The following is a 19179-nucleotide window of genomic DNA, read 5'->3' on the forward strand; positions in this document are numbered from 1 at the left end:
AACCTTTTGAGTGTCCAATAGAGTGCAACATTCTGTATCCGGAAGTAAAAATCCCATTCAATTATTTCCATAGGAGAATTGATTTATAACGATAACATACTGTATCAAGGTTTTTAATTGATGGTATATGATTCTGTTTAAGCCATCAGTCTGTGTTATTTAAACTTTTTTTAGTTTTTTTTTTTTTTTATATTTGAGAAATTATTATTTAATTTTTTAGAAATCATGATTTAGAAATCAATTGAATTTAATTACCTCAAGAAAGATCTTGTACCTTTGTATTTTTGTGTGATTTTCTACTCTTTTGATTCAAATTCAAGTTTCTAATGTTGTGATTCACCTCGAAGCTTGTTGGTTTGGTTTTGAATTATTTTAAGAAGGATTTTCTAAAACTCCTAATGATGAAATTAATGGGAAAAATATTTCTAGAACCAAGACAGCTGAAAAAGTGAGTGCTCTATTTGGAATGCTATAAGGCATAAAGACTTTGAGTTTTGTGTCAGGGAAACATGTCGCTGACCTTTCCTTTTTAAGAGTACTGAAAAAATCAACTCAAGTAAAAGTACTGTTACTTCCCAAAAAAAATTTGTGTGAGAAGAGTAAAAGTAACTGTCCTAAAAACTACTCAAGTAAGAGTAAAAGAGTAGCTCATTTAAAAGTACTCATGAGTAGTGAGTATTGAGTACTGAGTTGCAAAAGCTATGCCCCATTACAATAAACACTTTATGATGCAATTTCAAAATGTAGCTCAAATACCATAATTTACATTCCCTTGTTTGCCAAAAAGAATAAAAAATATAGGTATTTTATAGGTATTTTTGACTGCCAACTTTTCAAATACATCACTTATCTGTGATAAACACTACATTAATCTGATTCCAAAAAAGTAAAATTAAAGGGTGACGTGATTACAGAAATAAAAAGATTAAAAAGTTATTTTTAATACACTGATCACCATTTAAAATCGCAATTACGATGGGTTTTAAAGGAATATTTCACCCAAAAATAAAAATTCTCTCATCATTTACCATCCTGGATGTGTATGTCTTTCTCTTATCTGCTGAACACAAAGATGTTTAGAAGAATTTCTCAGCTCTTTTGGTCCATACAATGCAAGTGAATGGGTGCCAAAATTTGGAAACTCCAGAAATCACATAAGTCAGCAAGTAGCCTAATCCATGTGACTCCAGCGTTAAATCCATTACTGCAGAAGTGATATGCTGGTGTGGGTGATCAATATTTAAGTCCATTTTTACTATAAATTCTCCTTCTTGCTCAGTTTGCTCAGCAAAAATTGACTTCAATATTGATCTGTTTCTCACCCACATCTATCATATCACTTCTGAAGTCATGGATTTATCCACTGGAATCATATGAATTACTTTTATTTGCTTTTTGTAGCATGTCAATTTTGACACCCATTCACTTGCATTGTGAGGACCTACAGAGCTGAAATATTTTCTAAATATCTTCATTTGTGTTCTGATTAAGAAAGAATGTCATACACATCTGGAATGGCAAGTAAATTATGAGAACATTTAAATTTTTTGTTGAACAATCCCTTTTGAGATACAGTGTTCCGAATTGATTTTGTTCTTGTATCTTTTAAGCCCAGAATTAGTTTGCAATAATGTATGATGCACAATTTTCTCAAGTGTATTTGTGACTGGTGGGACTAATCTGCCTGAAGTATTGCTCTAAAAAGTTACTGTAGATACATGTATATTTTGTATCAAGCATTAGAAAAAACTTGATAAAGGCTAAGCATAATTATAAATTATTTTATAATTTCTACTTTCCTGGTAATTTATTATGCAAATTAACACACTCTCTACATCAGGGTCGGTATTATTAAAAAACTAACCATATACAGTAATAAAAAATATGATTAAAAATGTCTCTGTTTTATTATATTAAATAAATACTTTTAAAGCTAAGTTATTCAGTTGTAGTGAGAGGTTTTCTCGTTTCCTTGTTATTTGATTAATAGCCTTTTTATGGAACACATGCGCATGTAAAGCACAGCGCACAAACATATCGGCATTTCACATTGCAAGCTTGAGCGAGACGTGAACATAGGGTCAGCTTAACTACAGCAGAACTGCAGCTGCAGACTCGACAGGGCTTTCACACTGGAAGCGTTTTTTTTTTTTGCATCACAACAGTGGCTCTACACAGAAAAATATGGTTGTTTCAGTAAAATATGTGATTTCTATGTTACTTCGGTGAGTATTTATTTGAATAAAGACCATAATTTATCAAATGGTTATCAGGAGTGGGTCATTGTATTACAAACTTGATCGTCATGAAATCTTATTTACATGAGGAGGAGGACCACATTTGCTTCTAAAAGGTAAACAATAGAGCACTTTGTGTTTCTCCACCTCCACAATCAAGTCTGGTATCATCCATTGTTGAACATGAATGAGATAAGTTCTGAATTTGTTGACGTCATGGCCTGTCACCTTCATGTGTTTACAAGTGAAAGCAAACTTGGCTATGATTGCGTATTGCTGAAGCCTATAGACCTGTTCTATGGTTAATAGTACATAAAAGACATTTATTTTGTCCCATATTTTCAGGCTCATATGTTGTAGTTTACTGTAGTTTTAAATGATAAAACAATACGTCTGATTAAGATCTGTAATTATAATATTAGGTTTAATAATGGGTTTAAATGGTTACAATTCCAGGGATTTCTTTTATTCTTTTCATTTGTTTTTGAGATGTGTTCTAATTCATACAGTACAGTACACACTAGACTACTAATATATGCTTATTCTGTGCATTGGGTACTTTTTTTGTGTCAAATCACATACATTTTATCCATCAACAGTGCACAACAGTGCACTGAGCGCGAGCGATCCTGCAAAAATAGACTCTGAGCCGAAACCCCCGCTGCACTGTAGCTCACACTCTGACACGCTGCTGACGCTTCCGATGTGAATGCTCTAATCTGTTATTATGGCTGCCTGTCAATCAAACAGCGCGCAGCTAAAGATGGCAGGAAATTAAAAGTCAGTCTTTTATATTTTATCTATATCATCCAACCAGTGGTTGTTTTGCTATCGTGATCGATGTAATGAACACCCATGTGGCCTATGTCACAAAGCAGGATTAAGCAGCTAATTAGATAAGTTTAAGCTTAGTTTAACTATGAATTCGCAAAACCAGTAAAGTTGATAGGCTTTCATCGTGGTTCCTCGCCATAGTAGCATACACTAATCATCTAACCTGCACCAGGGTAGGTTATGTTCCCGATCAGAGATCTCATCCAGATTCTGGACCAATCAGCTGTGAGCAAAGTGACAGTCACTTCCCTAGTATCTCTCACTCCAATTTAAAGTGCACTTCAACAAGACAATTTTATACATTAACAAAATTCACTTTTTATGATAATTATTTATTGCAAGAAATATATTTTGTCAGTCTTGCATTTGCTTAAAGACACTTTAGTTCCCAATTATTTTCCCACACTGGCCATTAAATATGTACTGTATGATTAAATAAACCATAAATAATTATATAATTTTAAGTAAGATTGTAATGAAGCGCTGGTGCTGATAATGACGAAAATGATGACGTAGTGAGAACCCAAGTGCAGTTTTATTTTTCAAATGTGGAATCCCAAAAACCCTGACTGCAAACATGAAATATAAACATAATCATGAACATGAACTTGACTATGGCTTCACAAACAAACAAGGTTACATTAACAATACTTGACAAGAGACAATGGCAAACATGAGGGCTTAAATACACAGACATTGGGTAAAACAATAACAAGAAAACCAATAAACAGACAGAAATATAAACAAGATAACAAGACAAATAACCTTAAACCAATGACAAACTAGAACTGATAAGACTATAAACCAATGAAAACAAGACACGTGAACATGGAGGGAAACTAAAAATCCCATGACAAGGGAACCACATGACATGAAACAGGAACTAGAATTTCAAAATAAAAGACATGAAAACAAAACATGAACAAAAACACATCTAGACATGACAAAGATATGAATACAATATCAATAATAATCGAATGACTTTAAAATTTAAAAATGTAATCACTCGACTAGATCTCGCTGACTCTCTCGCAAGACGTGACTCGCGCTGTCTTGCACATTATTGGCTGTTCACTTCATTCATTCGGGATCAAACTCTGGCTGTGTCTCCTTTGGAATGCTGCGTCCTACATTTGTTGGTGGTCACAAAAAAAATGTGAATGGAGGTCACATTTTTCGGCCGCATACGTCATCAAGGCTGTCTCGTTTCATAAAAGCGAGTAGGACACTTCAAATGCAGCCTTTGAATGAGATCTTCTTTCACGGGAATTTGGAGGATGCATGAGGTGTATCCTTCGTGGGCACTCGCAATCCACAATTCTTTGCTTCAACGGAAATGCCTAAAAGAAATGAAGCCAATTTGCCTGTAAATATAATGTTCAAACGCAAGGAATGTTAATTCCCAAGTTGAAGTACTTCAGTAGATGGGTGCGGAGTATATATTATGTATAATTATATTAATATATAATTAAAATAAAAATATTAGACTAAAAGTACACTTGTAAAATCTATTTTCTTTTCTCTTTACGTCATTATAACTCAAATGTACCTCATACATTCCCTTCTAAAGGGACTTTGTTCCCTTCTCACTCAAAGCGCTTGTTTAAGAGTGGGGTGCTGTCATAGCAACCATGTTACGTTCCATTTCCGTTTGTCCTATGAAGGTCGACTCGTTTAAACAAGGCTTGTTTAAAGGAGGATGCGCAGTATACTGCAGCCTTCAAAGGATGTGTCCTACCTAGCATGCAGCCTTCCAAATGAGACACAGCCTCTGAATAAAGATAAAGAAAGTTGGTAAAAAGCATCTTGATACCACTTAACCCTAATGAAGCCTGATTGGGTTTGATGAGTTTTGTCAAACTAAAACCAATCCTGGAATCCAGAATTTGTTCAGCTTTTTTAGTGATACTGTACATGGGATTGGACATTGCTTGTGTGTGAATATGACTGGGAGATATTCAGAGCCGGAGTCTATTGATTATAACGGGCTAATTTCATGTTGATATTATTATGTTAAACAATAAAACATTTAAAAATAAAATATTACTTGCTTTGATGAAGTTAAACAACACTCTACATATTTTGAATGAATTATTTTTTCTGACTCTACACTCAATGTGCTTTTACATAGAGAACAGAGGACTCTCCTAATCCAACACTGGTTACCAGTATATTTTAATATGATAATTCATAATTATTGGCTATTAATGTTTGTATTGTATTGCATTATCAATTTAAGAGGTGAAACTTGTGATACTGCTGATTATTTTTACATTAATAATCTCTTCATGAAATCAATTATGAAACCTCCTGTTGACAAAAAGTTTTTTTTATTTCGTCAACGTTAACGAAGACGAGACGAAAAAGGTGTGTCATGAAGATTATTAAATGATTATGTTAAAGCATACTGTTGACAAAAATTTGAGGATAAAAAATTATACTGCAATATATTAACCATTAGATTTAATCCAGTGTTTTGGGCTTTTCTCCGCATGAGCTGCTTGAGTTGAACGTGCAAACACTGGCAAAATTAAACGCTTTAAAACGTTCACTGAAAAGAACTATTAATTCGCAAATTTGGCATTGCTAGTTCTTTTAGACAGCCAACAGAAATACGAGACACACTTCATGATTGATTAAATATTCTGGGAGTAAATATTTCTCAGGTCTGTTGGAGTACTCATGGTATGAACATTGTGTACGGTCATACAGCTGCAGGCCCCACTGACATGGGTAATGTTCGATTCATAAACGCATGACAACCATACCAGACAACATACTCCAAGCATTATAGCAGGTAAACAACTTTGCAAAACAGAAAACAGATTAACATCCATCCAGACTGCAGTGATGCCATCCTGAACTGTGTGATTGGGACTGACGGAAATAAACAGCGTCCTCAGCCAGAACACGTGACATCTGGTACATCTTTTCTGTGTTTACGGACATGACGTCATGACACAAAGAGGAACGACACAAATCATTGAAGTCAGCTCAAAATAAAAATGATTTTTCTAGGCGTACCGTACTGAATCGGCATATGATAAGCACATTGTTTTGAACACTGATTGTTTATGTACTTAATCAACAATGGAAATGTGTTAATCTTTAACCAAAAAATCTTACATAGTGGAGCTTTAATTACAGTTATGTGAGTATTTGTAATTGCTTACTTTACTACACCCCTGAGCACTATATACAGTAAGCATTCATCAACACAATCTTTTGCAATATATGCTTTTATGAAGTAACATAAAATAAAGTTTTAAACTACTCCCATTGTTTGAAAAAGGTGTCTGTCTGGCTTGATGCAAGTTCCACAGGTGCACAAAAAGCACTTTCTAGTTTAAATCACCATGCAATCCTCATGTAAATTGGATTTCTAAATAAATGTAATCCATACTTGTGATTATTCTCCATGGCCCACTCCCGATAACCATTTATTGGAGGTTATGAAAGGAAATGCTCAATCTAGTAACTTAGAAATCAATGTATTTTCTGTATTGAGGTACAGCTCTGTTACACAAGAGATAAGTTGTCAATGTGACAGCAAGATGCGTGAAACAGGCCTTTATTTTGCTTTATCATTCAGAACTATGGACTAGAGACAGAGAACCTGAAGACGCTCACCCATAAGCTGAACGCATCAGCCAAGAACCTGCAGAACTTCATAACGGGTCGGCGGAGGGGTGGTCACTATGATGGCAGAGCCACACGAAAACTTCCTAATGACTTCCTGACCTCTGTAGTGGACCTCATTGCGGCTGCCAAGAGCCTGCTGGCGTGGTTGGATAGGTGAGTCCTGCAAAGAGTAACAAACACATATGCATACAGTGCACATATGCATTTGTCACAAATTTTTGTGGAAAAAAAAAAGAGATTACTTAAAGAGATTTAGAGCAAGTGAAAAGGTGATTATGTCTATTCGTCCAAAATGTAAACTCAGAACAAGCTAAGAATATAAAGCTTGTGTCTAGAGTACTACTTGTATGTGTTTTTGTTCTATGATAAACACACTGAATCTGAGGTACTCTATTCCTTAATACACATTTTAACCTACATGAGAAGCCTATATGCTCTATGCCAGTGTTTCCTAACCTCTTATTGCCACAAGTTTCCTCACAGCACCATCAGTAAGGCTCAAGTACCCCTTCATCAACACAAAACCAAAGATGTGTGCCAAAGGCTAAATTTCATTTAATGTGTGTGTATATATATATATATATATATTATATATTAGGGCTGTCGTTTTAAGACGTTAATTCAGTGCGATTAGTTTTATTAAAAATAACGCGTTCAAAAAATTAGCGCAATTAATCGCATGCCCCGGATTGTAATAAGGAAGATTCCTGAGAAATGCAAGCTTGTAGTACCACATGTTTACTCCAGAGGGCAGTAATTGAAATTTCAGCCGTGTGGCAATGCGCAGTTTATACAGTGAAGAAAACAACCAGACAGCACAAAACAGACATTCGTGACATTCTTGTGTTCAAAACACTTGATGGAGTTCTAAGTATTAATTAATCATGTAATTAATTTGAATAACATTTTTAATCGATTGACAGCCCTAATAAATATATATATATATATATTTATTATATATATGATAAAAAGTTTTATTTATACGTAAATACATTTTTTTTTTTTTAATAAATGGCCAAATTATCAATAAAATTCACAATTAGAACAGACTAATGCTGTTAATTGTACAGGGCAGGGAATCTTCTAACTTGATACATTGGAAAATATTAATTTTACCAATTTTATTTAATCAATAGTTTTTCATCCTTTTGGTAGACACTATATTAACTATATGTAACTCAATAAACATATATTTATATTGTTAGGCCTGCATGTCAATTGTTTCCTTGCACAATTTATACTCTTTAAACTAATATGTAGAACAAATGCTAAAAACCAGAAATTCCCTCTGATTTGTATCAGTGGCAGTTCCACATTTTGTTATGGTTGAACGTATATTAACTAGAGTCATGCGGCTTCTTTATTACAATTAAATGTTTCTCTTTGTTATGTTTGATAAAAAACTGACTATAAAAAAACTGAAAGGATATTAAGTGACATTATCAATGACAAATGGATTGTGTGGATCTTGTCTTTGAACATATTAGATGGATGAGTCAACCCAAACTGCTTAACTTAATCTTTTAAAAGATCAATCGTGTTTATTGAAAAATCTATATATTTACCCAGCCCTAATCCCTGTTAATTCATATATTTTGTTTTACAAGGTCAACAAATCAAAATCCCATTCTTTGTATACCTTTGTACCTGTTCCCTCGGATGGGAATCACTGCTCTTTGCTATGTCTACGTCTCCATAAATAAGCAGGAAGTTCACACTATTTGCACAAAGCACCAATGTTCAATGAAGATTGCAGTTTTGAATCACAATACATTCTACATGAAGAATTGCAATATTATCGTATCGTGACACAGATATCAATACAATATTGTATTGCCAGGTCCCTGCTGGTTTCCATCCTTAATATTTACTACCACAGCTCTATTTACAATGATGCACAGGTCAATCAAAGCAGCCTCAGTAATCCCACTCCTTTATGTGTACGATCACATGACGTCTCATGTTAAAAAGGCTCAATTGTGTAAAACTCATCTGTAAGGTCACACGAGAGGCCACAGATGACAGGATCATGCCGATTCCCTTATGTAACACTAATGAGCAATCAGTTGACAAACAAAAGATGAGTAAAGAGTTTACGTAAGTCTCTTTTGTTTCTGAGGAGTTGGCCCTGAAAGTGTCCAGCATGCCTACTTAATATTTATCTCTTAAGTGTGTTCCTCCATCTGCTGAAGTTTGTGCTCGGCCACACCTCCTCGTTAGTGCAGTATGCTAAATCTCCTGCCTAACTGCACAAAGTCATAATTCCAGCAAGCAATTAATCTGCTGCACTGTGTCCATAGATTAATCCTGGCCAGTGGTTATCCTTCATAGAATCTCCCTAGACAGGATGACTGCAGAAGTGTGGTCGGCCAACATTTTTTACAGTCTCATTATAAAGTGTAAGATAGGGAGCCAGGAGTAAGGCAAAGCAAATATTTGCCCTCAGTACACTCAATATGATAAATGATCCCATATGCCTTCTTGAGTAGAGATGAAAGGATTTCTGTGTAAGAAATATAGAATATATACTCTATATATGTATTTATCAGCCTGGTCTCATGATATTTACGTGAGCATTGCAGCGTTTTTATTACACGTTTGGCTGCAGTTTTCAAGTGAAATGTCCTGCAAGGGGCGCCAAAATTAAGCGAAATGAGGTTGTAATCAGACAAGGTTTTTTAAGGTAAATTTTAATAAGGTTTTAAGGAGGTTTTAATAAATATAACTTACCCCCTAACCTAGAACTTTACCCTAAATCTAACCAAGAGTGTCTGAAAAAATAAATGAGAGTTTAACAAAATAGATATCCTTACCCTTAACCAATGGCTAACCCTAATTGACAGTGTTTTAAAATACAAAAAAAGAAAAAAAAAGAAAACACATATTAACTGAATCATCCACATCATTTTGTGTCACTTCAGTGCCACTAACTTTTGTGCATCTTTGGATGGTCGTCCAGTTAAAGGTCCAACACTCCTCTAGTGTCTAGTGGAAACTGCAGAGAAACATAGAAAGCGGCATGCAGTGGTGAATTCTCAGGGCCAGCAAAGCCTTCTCTGCTAGCCTCACATTTCGAATAAATAAATCTTTTTAATCCTTTCTTTGTCATTCACCTTTTTGCCCATTTATTTTAAATCACTTTCCACTCCAAATATATCTAAAAACGAATAGCAAACAACGAATAGTTTATCCAATCAGAATTTATTTCTTGATGCTTAAAAGCGAAGCGTGACGACTGGTTCACAAACCGCATGCCCAAAGCTGAGCGCTTCTGAAGCAACGCGTGAGTCTGAGCACCACCCCGTTAAGCCTTCATAATTTCTACAGAATCCCTCAACGGTGCAGTGAATTGGTAGATTGTCAGATTCATCAGCCAATCCGATTCATTTATTTGTTCTTGTTGGGTGTAGTCTTTAGGATATGTCCAAGTCCAGGCCTTCTACCTGGCCTTGAGTGACACAATCACGCTTTATGTGATGTACGTAATTTGAAAGCAAAGAGTGCGAGATGTTTACGAGCCGCCTGTCACTGCCACATCACCATTGAGAAAGAAATCTTTATGGATTTAAAAACCTGAGATGTAAACTGGAAAGGAGGGCTGATTTTCACTACAAGTAAATTGGTAAGTGCTTTTTGTATTGTTATAGGAACATCAGGAGTTTTCTAAGTGTCAATTAGGTTGGCTGGATCATTCAGTGTTAGTTTAAGTTTTGAAAAGTAACTTTTTACCCTGACGAAACAAAATTTATTGCAAGCTAATTTAAATTGCAGATATTCTAAGAGAGGTTTTTCCTGGTATTAGACCTTCTTGGTTTTGGTTTTCGTGCGTGGACGTGTTTTAAAAATGTCAATTGGGATTATTATTTGGCTGCAATATAATGTATGATGTCCATTGGCATAGAGTGTCTTATTCATTCTGAAACAGTGTTTTCTTAATGGCATGAATCACACTGATGGCCAAACCTTAAAATGCATGGGCCGCCACTCGCAGCATGTAAAAGTCAGTTTGCAAAAATGTGTATAGAGTAACATTCATTCTATAAGACAAGGTTGGTATTTATAAAGTCTGCAAAAATGCAGTGCTTCAGCATGTTCCAAGAGGCACTTGGAAAGATTTAGATTTAGCTTTATTAAACGTATAAAAAGGGCTTGGTTAAAATAGTGATTTTTCGACTAATCACGATCTTCATTTCCGTATACAATCCGTATACTGACTCTTAAAATCCCATGATCAATCCTGTATTTTAACTTTAAAGTTTAGTTAGTTTGGACCCTGTTCATTATTTTTATAATTATTATTTTGAAAAGTACCAAGAATTCATGTATAATTTACAGCATTAGCTGGGAGAGAATTGATCTTATACATTATAACTGAAATATACCCAATTAATTACAATCAAATGAAATTGAATTGAAATAGGAAATGACTAGAAAAAGAAAATCTGTATCGATACATATAAAACAGACCTTTTAATTTAAAAATAGTAGGGCTATCAATTGGTTATTAGATTTTACAATTATTAACAGAATATTTGGTAATAATCATTAGTAATGTCATGAATTTTGTATGTTTAACAAATTAACACATACATTTTCTTTTAAAGGTATAAAACTAAACAGACTCTTTGTCTAAATTTTGTCAATTTAAAATAGTGTAGTTTATTCGTAAGGCTTTATTTGGTTATGAAAATGAAAATGCTAAATGATATCCATCATAATATGAGTTACTTGCCTTGCTAAGGGGGCTGTGGGGGTTCATTTGCCAAGAGAGGTTGTTAAAAAACACTGATTTCTTATGAACACATACAGTATGCAGTAGCTGAGCTAAATTACAGACAATGGATTCTCATGATAATAAAGAGATACAGTGATCTTTGCATGCTTTATCATGTGCACGTGAGCCTCAGTAAATTAGTTCATCCAACCAAAAAGTCCTCTCTCTCCTCAGCTCTCTTCTCTCGCTTTCAGCTCTGATTATCTCTATCCGCTTTTGTTACTCTCCTCCTCCCTCCTTTTGCACATCCTTCTTGGGTCACCTCCTTCTTGCTCTCATACCTAACCATGAATGCTTCCCTTTTCCTGAATTAGACACGGTTCACCTGCAGCAGAGGGGTATGACACAAAAGGTGGTTGTGTTTAGAGGTGATCTAATGGTTAATGGCAGGTGTTACTTCTTTATCAGGTCTCCGTTCGCTGCCGTAGCAGACTACTCAATGACCAGGAATAATGTGATACAGCTGTGTCTAGAGTTAACCACAATAGTTCAGCAGGTATGCACTCAAACACTAAAGCTTTTACATACTACACTCAGTTTTTTAATTAAGTAATCTCACTCTTGCAATCGTGCTGTTGTACTGAATGAAAACTGAACAGAATATCCAGATGTGAGTAGCACTTTGTAATGTATTTTATTCTTAACATAAGCAAACATTATTGCATTTAAGAAAATATTTGGTAACATACATTTTGGACACAACATGGCATGTTATTTTGAATATTTTTGCTCTGCGAATGAGAATAGTTCCAAATGAAGCCAAATCAGAATCAACCATTGAGTGTCACCGAGCAACACGCAGACTGACATCCTGTCTGAAATGCCGTGAACACAGACAAGCAGCATGATACAAACAGTGAAACGGTCCAGTGCTTTTATTCTAAATAAATGTCAGCACTCTTGGAACACAATTTGTCTTGTCAGATTAGAGGACTTGTTGGAACTAAATGTTGGATAAATCACATTTCCAACATATTAGATGCAATGTTCCAGTGTTCTCTTTGACTTATTCTACGTTCCACAGTATGTTGTACCCACACTGATGTCACTGAAGTATCTTTTTCGAGGATGTTCTTGGAAAGCAGGGTAATGTTTCTAGGCCAGAAGGTTCTCTAGAAGGAGGCCATGGATGTTTTTTCTCCTTCTCAATTTTCTGTCCTGGATTGAAATAGTGCTGCTCTTGCATGGGCCATTGAGGGTGAGGACAGACTGTCTTGATGGAAGAAAAGTGTTGGAAACCAATGTTTCAGAACATTTGAAACTAAGAATTAGAAACACCTGTAGAATTAGGTCTTAATGCCAAAGCTTGCTAATTTCATACTGCATCTAGGTAAGAATGACAATTTGCAACCCAGTACTATTAAGTCATAAATACAGAACCTCTGATCATCTATTGTTATATACTCATTGGGTGAGGGTGGTGTGGCCCCACTCCTAGAATTTGTGGATTTAAGCAATGGTTAATAATAGTTCTAATAGTTATGTTTAAAGTTAAACTTTCTTAATCAAACAGTACTGTATTTGCTGAAGTTTTATTGACTCTGTACTTTGAGTCAGGCCGTGATGTGTAGGTTGTGTAGCGTTGAGGGAGATTCCCAATATGTTTCATATTAATCATAGATGTGGCCAGTCAAGCTCCCTGAGCTTTCTCACCCACAGGCTGTAAATCAGACTACAGTTAAGCAGAATGATGGAGAGAGGAGGAAATGAGCAGATGAGAGGAGGAAGAGGAATAGCTTTGCAGCGGGTTAAGGGTGGGAGGATGACTCATCTCCTCCTCAGCTGTTTCAACTCTCAACACTCTGTGTCAGCTAACAAATCTGCTTTTCACATATCCTACAAGCAAAGCTCATCTTCCCAGCTGAGATATGATGAAAACTTGTTTACCCATTAGAGAAGAAAATATCTAATGTGCTTATATCTTGTATCTGGGCCTACTTAATAATAACTTACATTATTATGTCATTAACAAACATTATATAATGCTTCACATGATTTTCAGAGCAAGTTCAGGTACTTTCACATTTTAATTTATGTGAATATATGTGAATCAAAATCAAAACATTGCATTGGAATGTAAATAAGCTACAAATGCTAGACTGGAAAAACAGGGTGCCAAGAGTGCTGATATTTAGTATAACAGCACTGTAATGTTGCTCTGCAACACACAACAATTGATCCGTATTTGAGCTCTTTTTTACTTTTTTTGTTGGCGGAGAAAGAATATGAAAAACAACTGGCCATATTGTGTCTAAAATGTAATATACTCAATATTAATTTCTTCCTTGCCCAGAGGAAAAATACATTGCTCAGAGGTTGCTTTTCCTTAGCTCAGGAGACTTTGTGGTGGTTCTCAGATATCTCTCATTTTATTATCAACAGTGTCTCTGATGTTTCTCCTAAAATTCTGTAGGAGAAATAAAAGCGGACACTAATGAGGCATGAGAAAGTTCTGAGAGAAAATTAGTCAAAACTTAGAATGTGGTGTGAGAAACATGGGAGATCTATTTTTTGTCTTGTTGTAATCTCTTTCAAGAAATGTACATTTAGGCATTTGGCAGATGTTTTATCCAAAGCGACTTACAGTACACTTATAATAGGGGCAATCCCCCGGGGCAACCTGGAGTTTAGGGCTGGGCCACATGGCACAAAAACTAAATCTCGATTTTTATCACATTCATGATTCGATTTATTTATTTATTTTTTCAACTTTTAAATGTACCCCAACATGATTCAAATTATATGTTTTCTATTAGAATGCAAGGCAACCTGGTTAGAGAAATCCAAGGTCTTTTAATTATAGGAAACAACTGTATGCAAGAAAAATTTACAAATGCACCACAGGGGGGAAGTTGTCAACACAGTGTAAATGTAAAATAAATTAAAATGTAATAAACCCAGATGTTCAGAAATAATAGAACAAGAAAACTGCAAAATAATTCTTATCCAGTGTAGGAATTAATTTGATCTAAACCAAGTCTATCTAGAAAGTTATCAAGAAATCAATATCTAGAAATGATCAAGTTTACATTGAAAGTACTCATTGTATATAAAAACAATTTGTGTATATATTTGTTACGGATTGTGTGGGAAGGAGGAGAAGGCAGATGGGAGGTGCGGATCCAATCGCGGCAATATAATATTGTTTTTATTAACAAACAAATAATAACCATACAAACTCAGGAACAAAATAAAGGGGTCCACAATGGGAAAAGGAAACTGAAAACACGGGAGAACATAGAGGGGCAAAAACATCCACAAAGAAAAGGGAACCTCGAGCGAACAAGAAGATGCAGGAGCAGCGAACATGAACAACATATCAACATTCAACAAACGACAAAACAAGCTGGTTAAAATAGACAGGACACGGTGATAACAAAATCACGAACAGGTGCGGACAATAACACTGTGCTGGCAGTGAGAGCCGGGAAAGATGGGAAATGTAGTTTTGACACAAAGACAGTGAAACACGGGCCGGACAACAAGGAAAACGTGACATGGAACGTGAGCAGTGACGAGTGAAACAGAAAACATGGGGCAGAAATCACAGGAACGTAACAATATTCATAAACCCCTGCAGATAGAGACATGCCCTCGTTCACGTTGAGCAGCGCAGCAATATGAAATAATTTAGCATTATATCTCAACTCGTACAGTTAGTCAAAATGATTGCTTGCCAAATGTTGGCTATAGATGCAGTAGACTTGAAACACGTCAGTGAACAAAGTAATAATTAGCGATCTATCTGGATCATCTTGGCAAAAGGAGCAATGGATGATTGATTCTCCCATATATACTGTAGCCTCTCAATGATTTGAAATGAAGAGCCCATAACTGTCACGTGACTAATGCTTTTTTATGGGTAAAAAGAAAAGAAAGGAGACCAGTCATAAACGTGCATGCCGAGGCCAGTTATGGTCTAAAGCCGGTGTATACCTGCATGATGGACGAAGCTGAGCTGCAATCACACTGTGTTCAATCGTACTGGGAATATTCAGCTGTCTTTTATATCCGTTTCCGTGTTGTTAACCTGCCACGTTCATTTGGAGTGTGCCACACACATGCAGCTGATCAGATCAGGAGGGGCATTAAGACAAGCACTATGAATTATCTATCTCTTCCTTACTCATCCTTTGGTAGGTTTACAATATATTTAACTTTAGCGTTTGCAATATATTTTATATATTTAAATCTATTTCTCGATTTAAACTAATAATAAATCATGTCAAAACGCAAATTCAAATTAATTGGAAAAACCGCCCAGACCTACTGGGGTTAAGTGCCTTGCTCAAGGACACAATGGTGGTGGCTGTGGGAATCGAACCGGCAACCTTCTGCTTACCAGTTCTATGCTTTAGCCCTCTATGCCACCACCACTCAAATTCAGAGTTTATGTCTATATAAAGAGTGAAAGGATGAGGAATTAGGGCTAGAGTTATGCTTTATTGTTGAAATAGAGTAAGAAAATAGAGCAATACCGTTTATGTCCATAGGGCAGATAATTTGTTCTAGGAAATAAGTCAGAAGTCATGTAGCAGGTGCAGTCTCTTATTACAGGAACAATCACAATGTGATGTAAAAGCACCAGAGTCTTTATCTAAGGTTAAAAATCTAAGCACAGTGTGTGATGTTGTTGAGATCTCTCCTGAAACTTTAGAGACAAATGTGAGAGTGTTAGAGTGTTTTCCCTGGAGAGAAATGTGAGAAGCTGGAGACTTAAGCAAAAGTTAATCTAACCTCATTTCTGTCTTGGAGAAACATTTGAGATATTAAAGAGATTTGTGATTTTTCTTTCTGCTGGGTGTACAGGTAGAACTGTTGTATAAAACAATATGATTAGTCTAATTATTTACTATTAAACAATATATTATTATTAATCAGCATGACTGAATCAACAGCACTCTTGCTCATGTGGTTTTGCTGAATTGTATAACACAATAATATCTTCTTATTAATTACATTTGCTATCTGTAATTTTGTAGTAATGAAATTGTTGTTGTGATTAGAGGATTTTGGGATTAGAATACAATTGTTAGGATATAATTTTTTCATTTAATGTTGTGTTTTAGGATGGCACAGTGTATGAGACCGAAAATAAGATACTGCATGTGGTAAGAGTTACATTTATATTCTTACACAACATCTTGATTCATTTACATGACACTCCTTACATTATTTAGCTCCTCTGTTTAAAAATAGAATCTGTATTAAAGTGATAAAGTGTGTGTGTATGTGTGAGACAGAGCGAGAGATTGAGAGAGAAATAAAGACCACTTGCTTTTGATTTATGGAGCCTCAATTCATCTTTCCCATGTTGCAGTGTCAGTCAGGGCACAGCTAGCTTTCTGCTATAATTACCAGTATAGGGTGTGAGATTGACAGTGAGAGAGAGGGAGAAAGAGAGACACTACCTTCACTAATTAGTCATAAGCACCAGAAAGTCAGATTGAGAGAAAATCGTGATTGATGGATCAATTCACAGAAGACAGCAGTATCATTGTGAATTATGTTAAAAGAGTATGCTGGTCACATGATTACATCATAATATGGCACGTCCTGGCGAGTCTCAGTCTCAGCGCAGATGGGGTTTACGAATCGTCACATTGATCATGCAATGACATGATTCGCATATTGTAGCCCGGTGGCTACTGCATGGAGACATGCCCCAAATCTTTTCTGAACTCTCTCTGAGCCTCTCTTAGACCCTATTTATACCTGGTCCCTTTCAAGGCAAGTTAGTCCAATTGGTGACCATCTTGGAAACACTCCCAGGCAGCTACTGTATTTCATATGAGTGGTATAAAAGTTCTGCTCCTGTTTATGTAAATGGGGAAGGACTGAATTCTCCAAAATGGTCGGTAAATATTTCTTATAAAATCAGAAGTTCCCTATCTGTCACTCACTCGACGTTATGTGAATGAAGTGACACTAAGGGTCAATCTTGGGAGCCAAAAGGCCAATGGGAATTGGCGAGTGGAATTTGCACGCCACACCCCCGGACATACGGGTATAAAAGGTGCTGGCTCGCAACCACTTGCCCGGGTGGCTGCGAGTGTCGGGCTGGAGTAGAACCCTCCGCCATGTCCTGAACCCTTGTGGCTTGATGATTGGTTTCACAGCCGTGCCCCGCCCCCAGTCCCTTTCTTCCCGGAGGTGCATGAGGAGCTCACGAAGGCTTGGCTGCACCTTTTACTGCCCGGACCCGATCTCTGAGCTCCTCCACTCTCACTATCCTCGAGGATGGGTCTGCCAGAGGGTACTCGGCAAATCCCCAGGTGGATAAGATAGGAGGTGCCACCACTTGGCGGAACCGTCCAAGACTCCTGTCCAAGGCACGCCATGGCTCTCCTGCAAGTGCATCAAGCCAGGGCACTGAGAGAACTGCGCAAGGGTAGTTCTGACCTGGGATTGATGCAGGAGCTGCGCTCGGTGACCGATCTCCTCGAGTTACTGGCAGTATTGCTCACCCTGCGAAGGCTTCAGCCATTGATCCAGGACAAGCACGTGTTGGTCCGGACGGACAACACGACAACAGTAGCATACATCATCTGCCAAGGTGCTGTGCGCTCGTGTCGCATGCCGCAACTCCCCGCCATCTCAAGTCATTGCCAGCCACTCACATCCTAGGTGACAACACCCCCAGGTGGTCCAGCAGATTTGGAGTAAATTCGGTCAAGCGCAGGTAGACCTGTTCGCTTCCCGGGAATCCCTTCACTGCCCACTCTGGTACACCCTGACCGAGGCTCCCCTCAGCACACATGTGCTGGCACACAGCTGGCACCGGGGGCTACACAAGTATGCTTTCCCCCCAGTGAGCCTACTTGCACAGACCATGTCAGGGAGGACGAGGAGCAGGTTGACCTAGTAGCACCCCACAGGCCCACCCAGACCTCACGTTCTGTGTCTGGTGCGTGCTTTACGTATCTATTTGGATCGCACACAGAGCTTTAGACACTCTGAGCAGCTCTTTGCCTGCTTTGGAGGACAGCGGAAAGGGAGCTGTCTCCAAACAGAGGATTGCCCACTGGGTCATTGACGCCATCACTTTGGCATATAACGCCCAGGGTGTGCTGCCCCCCTTGGGACTATGAGTAAACTCTAAAGGAGTGTGGCGGCCCAACGCCTTTGTGAGGTTCTAAAATCTCCGGGTTGAACCGGTTTCGCCCAGTGTGTTGTCAGTTACAAACAGGTAAGTTTGCGGGACAACTGACAACACCCGGTACCACTTGCGTATGGCTCATTCCCCCTCCTGGAGGCGGAGACGTGCACGTTTTACCTCCCAGCCGCACGTGAGTTGACGGAGAAGCTCAATGCCAGCCCAGAACGTGTGCTAAATAGGCCCTGTACTGGGTTAGGTACTCCACATGCACTGGTTGCCTATATGCAACCCTGTGTAATATGTAATCTGCAAGACGGTTTCCCCGTTGATAAACCTGTGTCTTCCTTGGGCAAAGTTCCCTCTGTCACCAGACGGCATGTTTGTAGATCTCCTCCCCTCTGGATAGGACATACCATGGGATCTTCTCCACATGCGACACTGCCGACAAAACTCAATAAGACCATGTAACATATTTCCACATAATTACCTCCCCCTCTGGTAAGGTGTGGTCTCCGCGGTGTCTTCCACTTGGGAAGGGACACCTCCCTGACGAAGACACTTATGGCCCCCAGCTGAATGATTTCCATTTTTTT

At 37.4% G+C, this 19179-nt stretch overlaps 1 protein-coding gene across 1 annotated transcript in view; it reads left to right on the forward strand.

Moving 5' to 3' along the window:
* LOC127625174 (connector enhancer of kinase suppressor of ras 2-like) overlaps positions 1 to 19179 on the forward strand; it is a 59251-nt gene that overhangs the window by 15167 nt on the left and 24905 nt on the right. The window contains exons 3-5 of the mRNA XM_052100278.1: positions 6664 to 6866; positions 11896 to 11983; positions 16557 to 16598. Of these exons, the coding sequence (XP_051956238.1) occupies positions 6664 to 6866; positions 11896 to 11983; positions 16557 to 16598 (333 nt within the window). The remainder of the gene's footprint in view (positions 1 to 6663; positions 6867 to 11895; positions 11984 to 16556; positions 16599 to 19179) is intronic.

The sequence above is a fragment of the Xyrauchen texanus genome, chromosome 31 (assembly GCF_025860055.1).
Source record: "Xyrauchen texanus isolate HMW12.3.18 chromosome 31, RBS_HiC_50CHRs, whole genome shotgun sequence".
NCBI classification, from domain to species: domain Eukaryota; kingdom Metazoa; phylum Chordata; class Actinopteri; order Cypriniformes; family Catostomidae; genus Xyrauchen; species Xyrauchen texanus.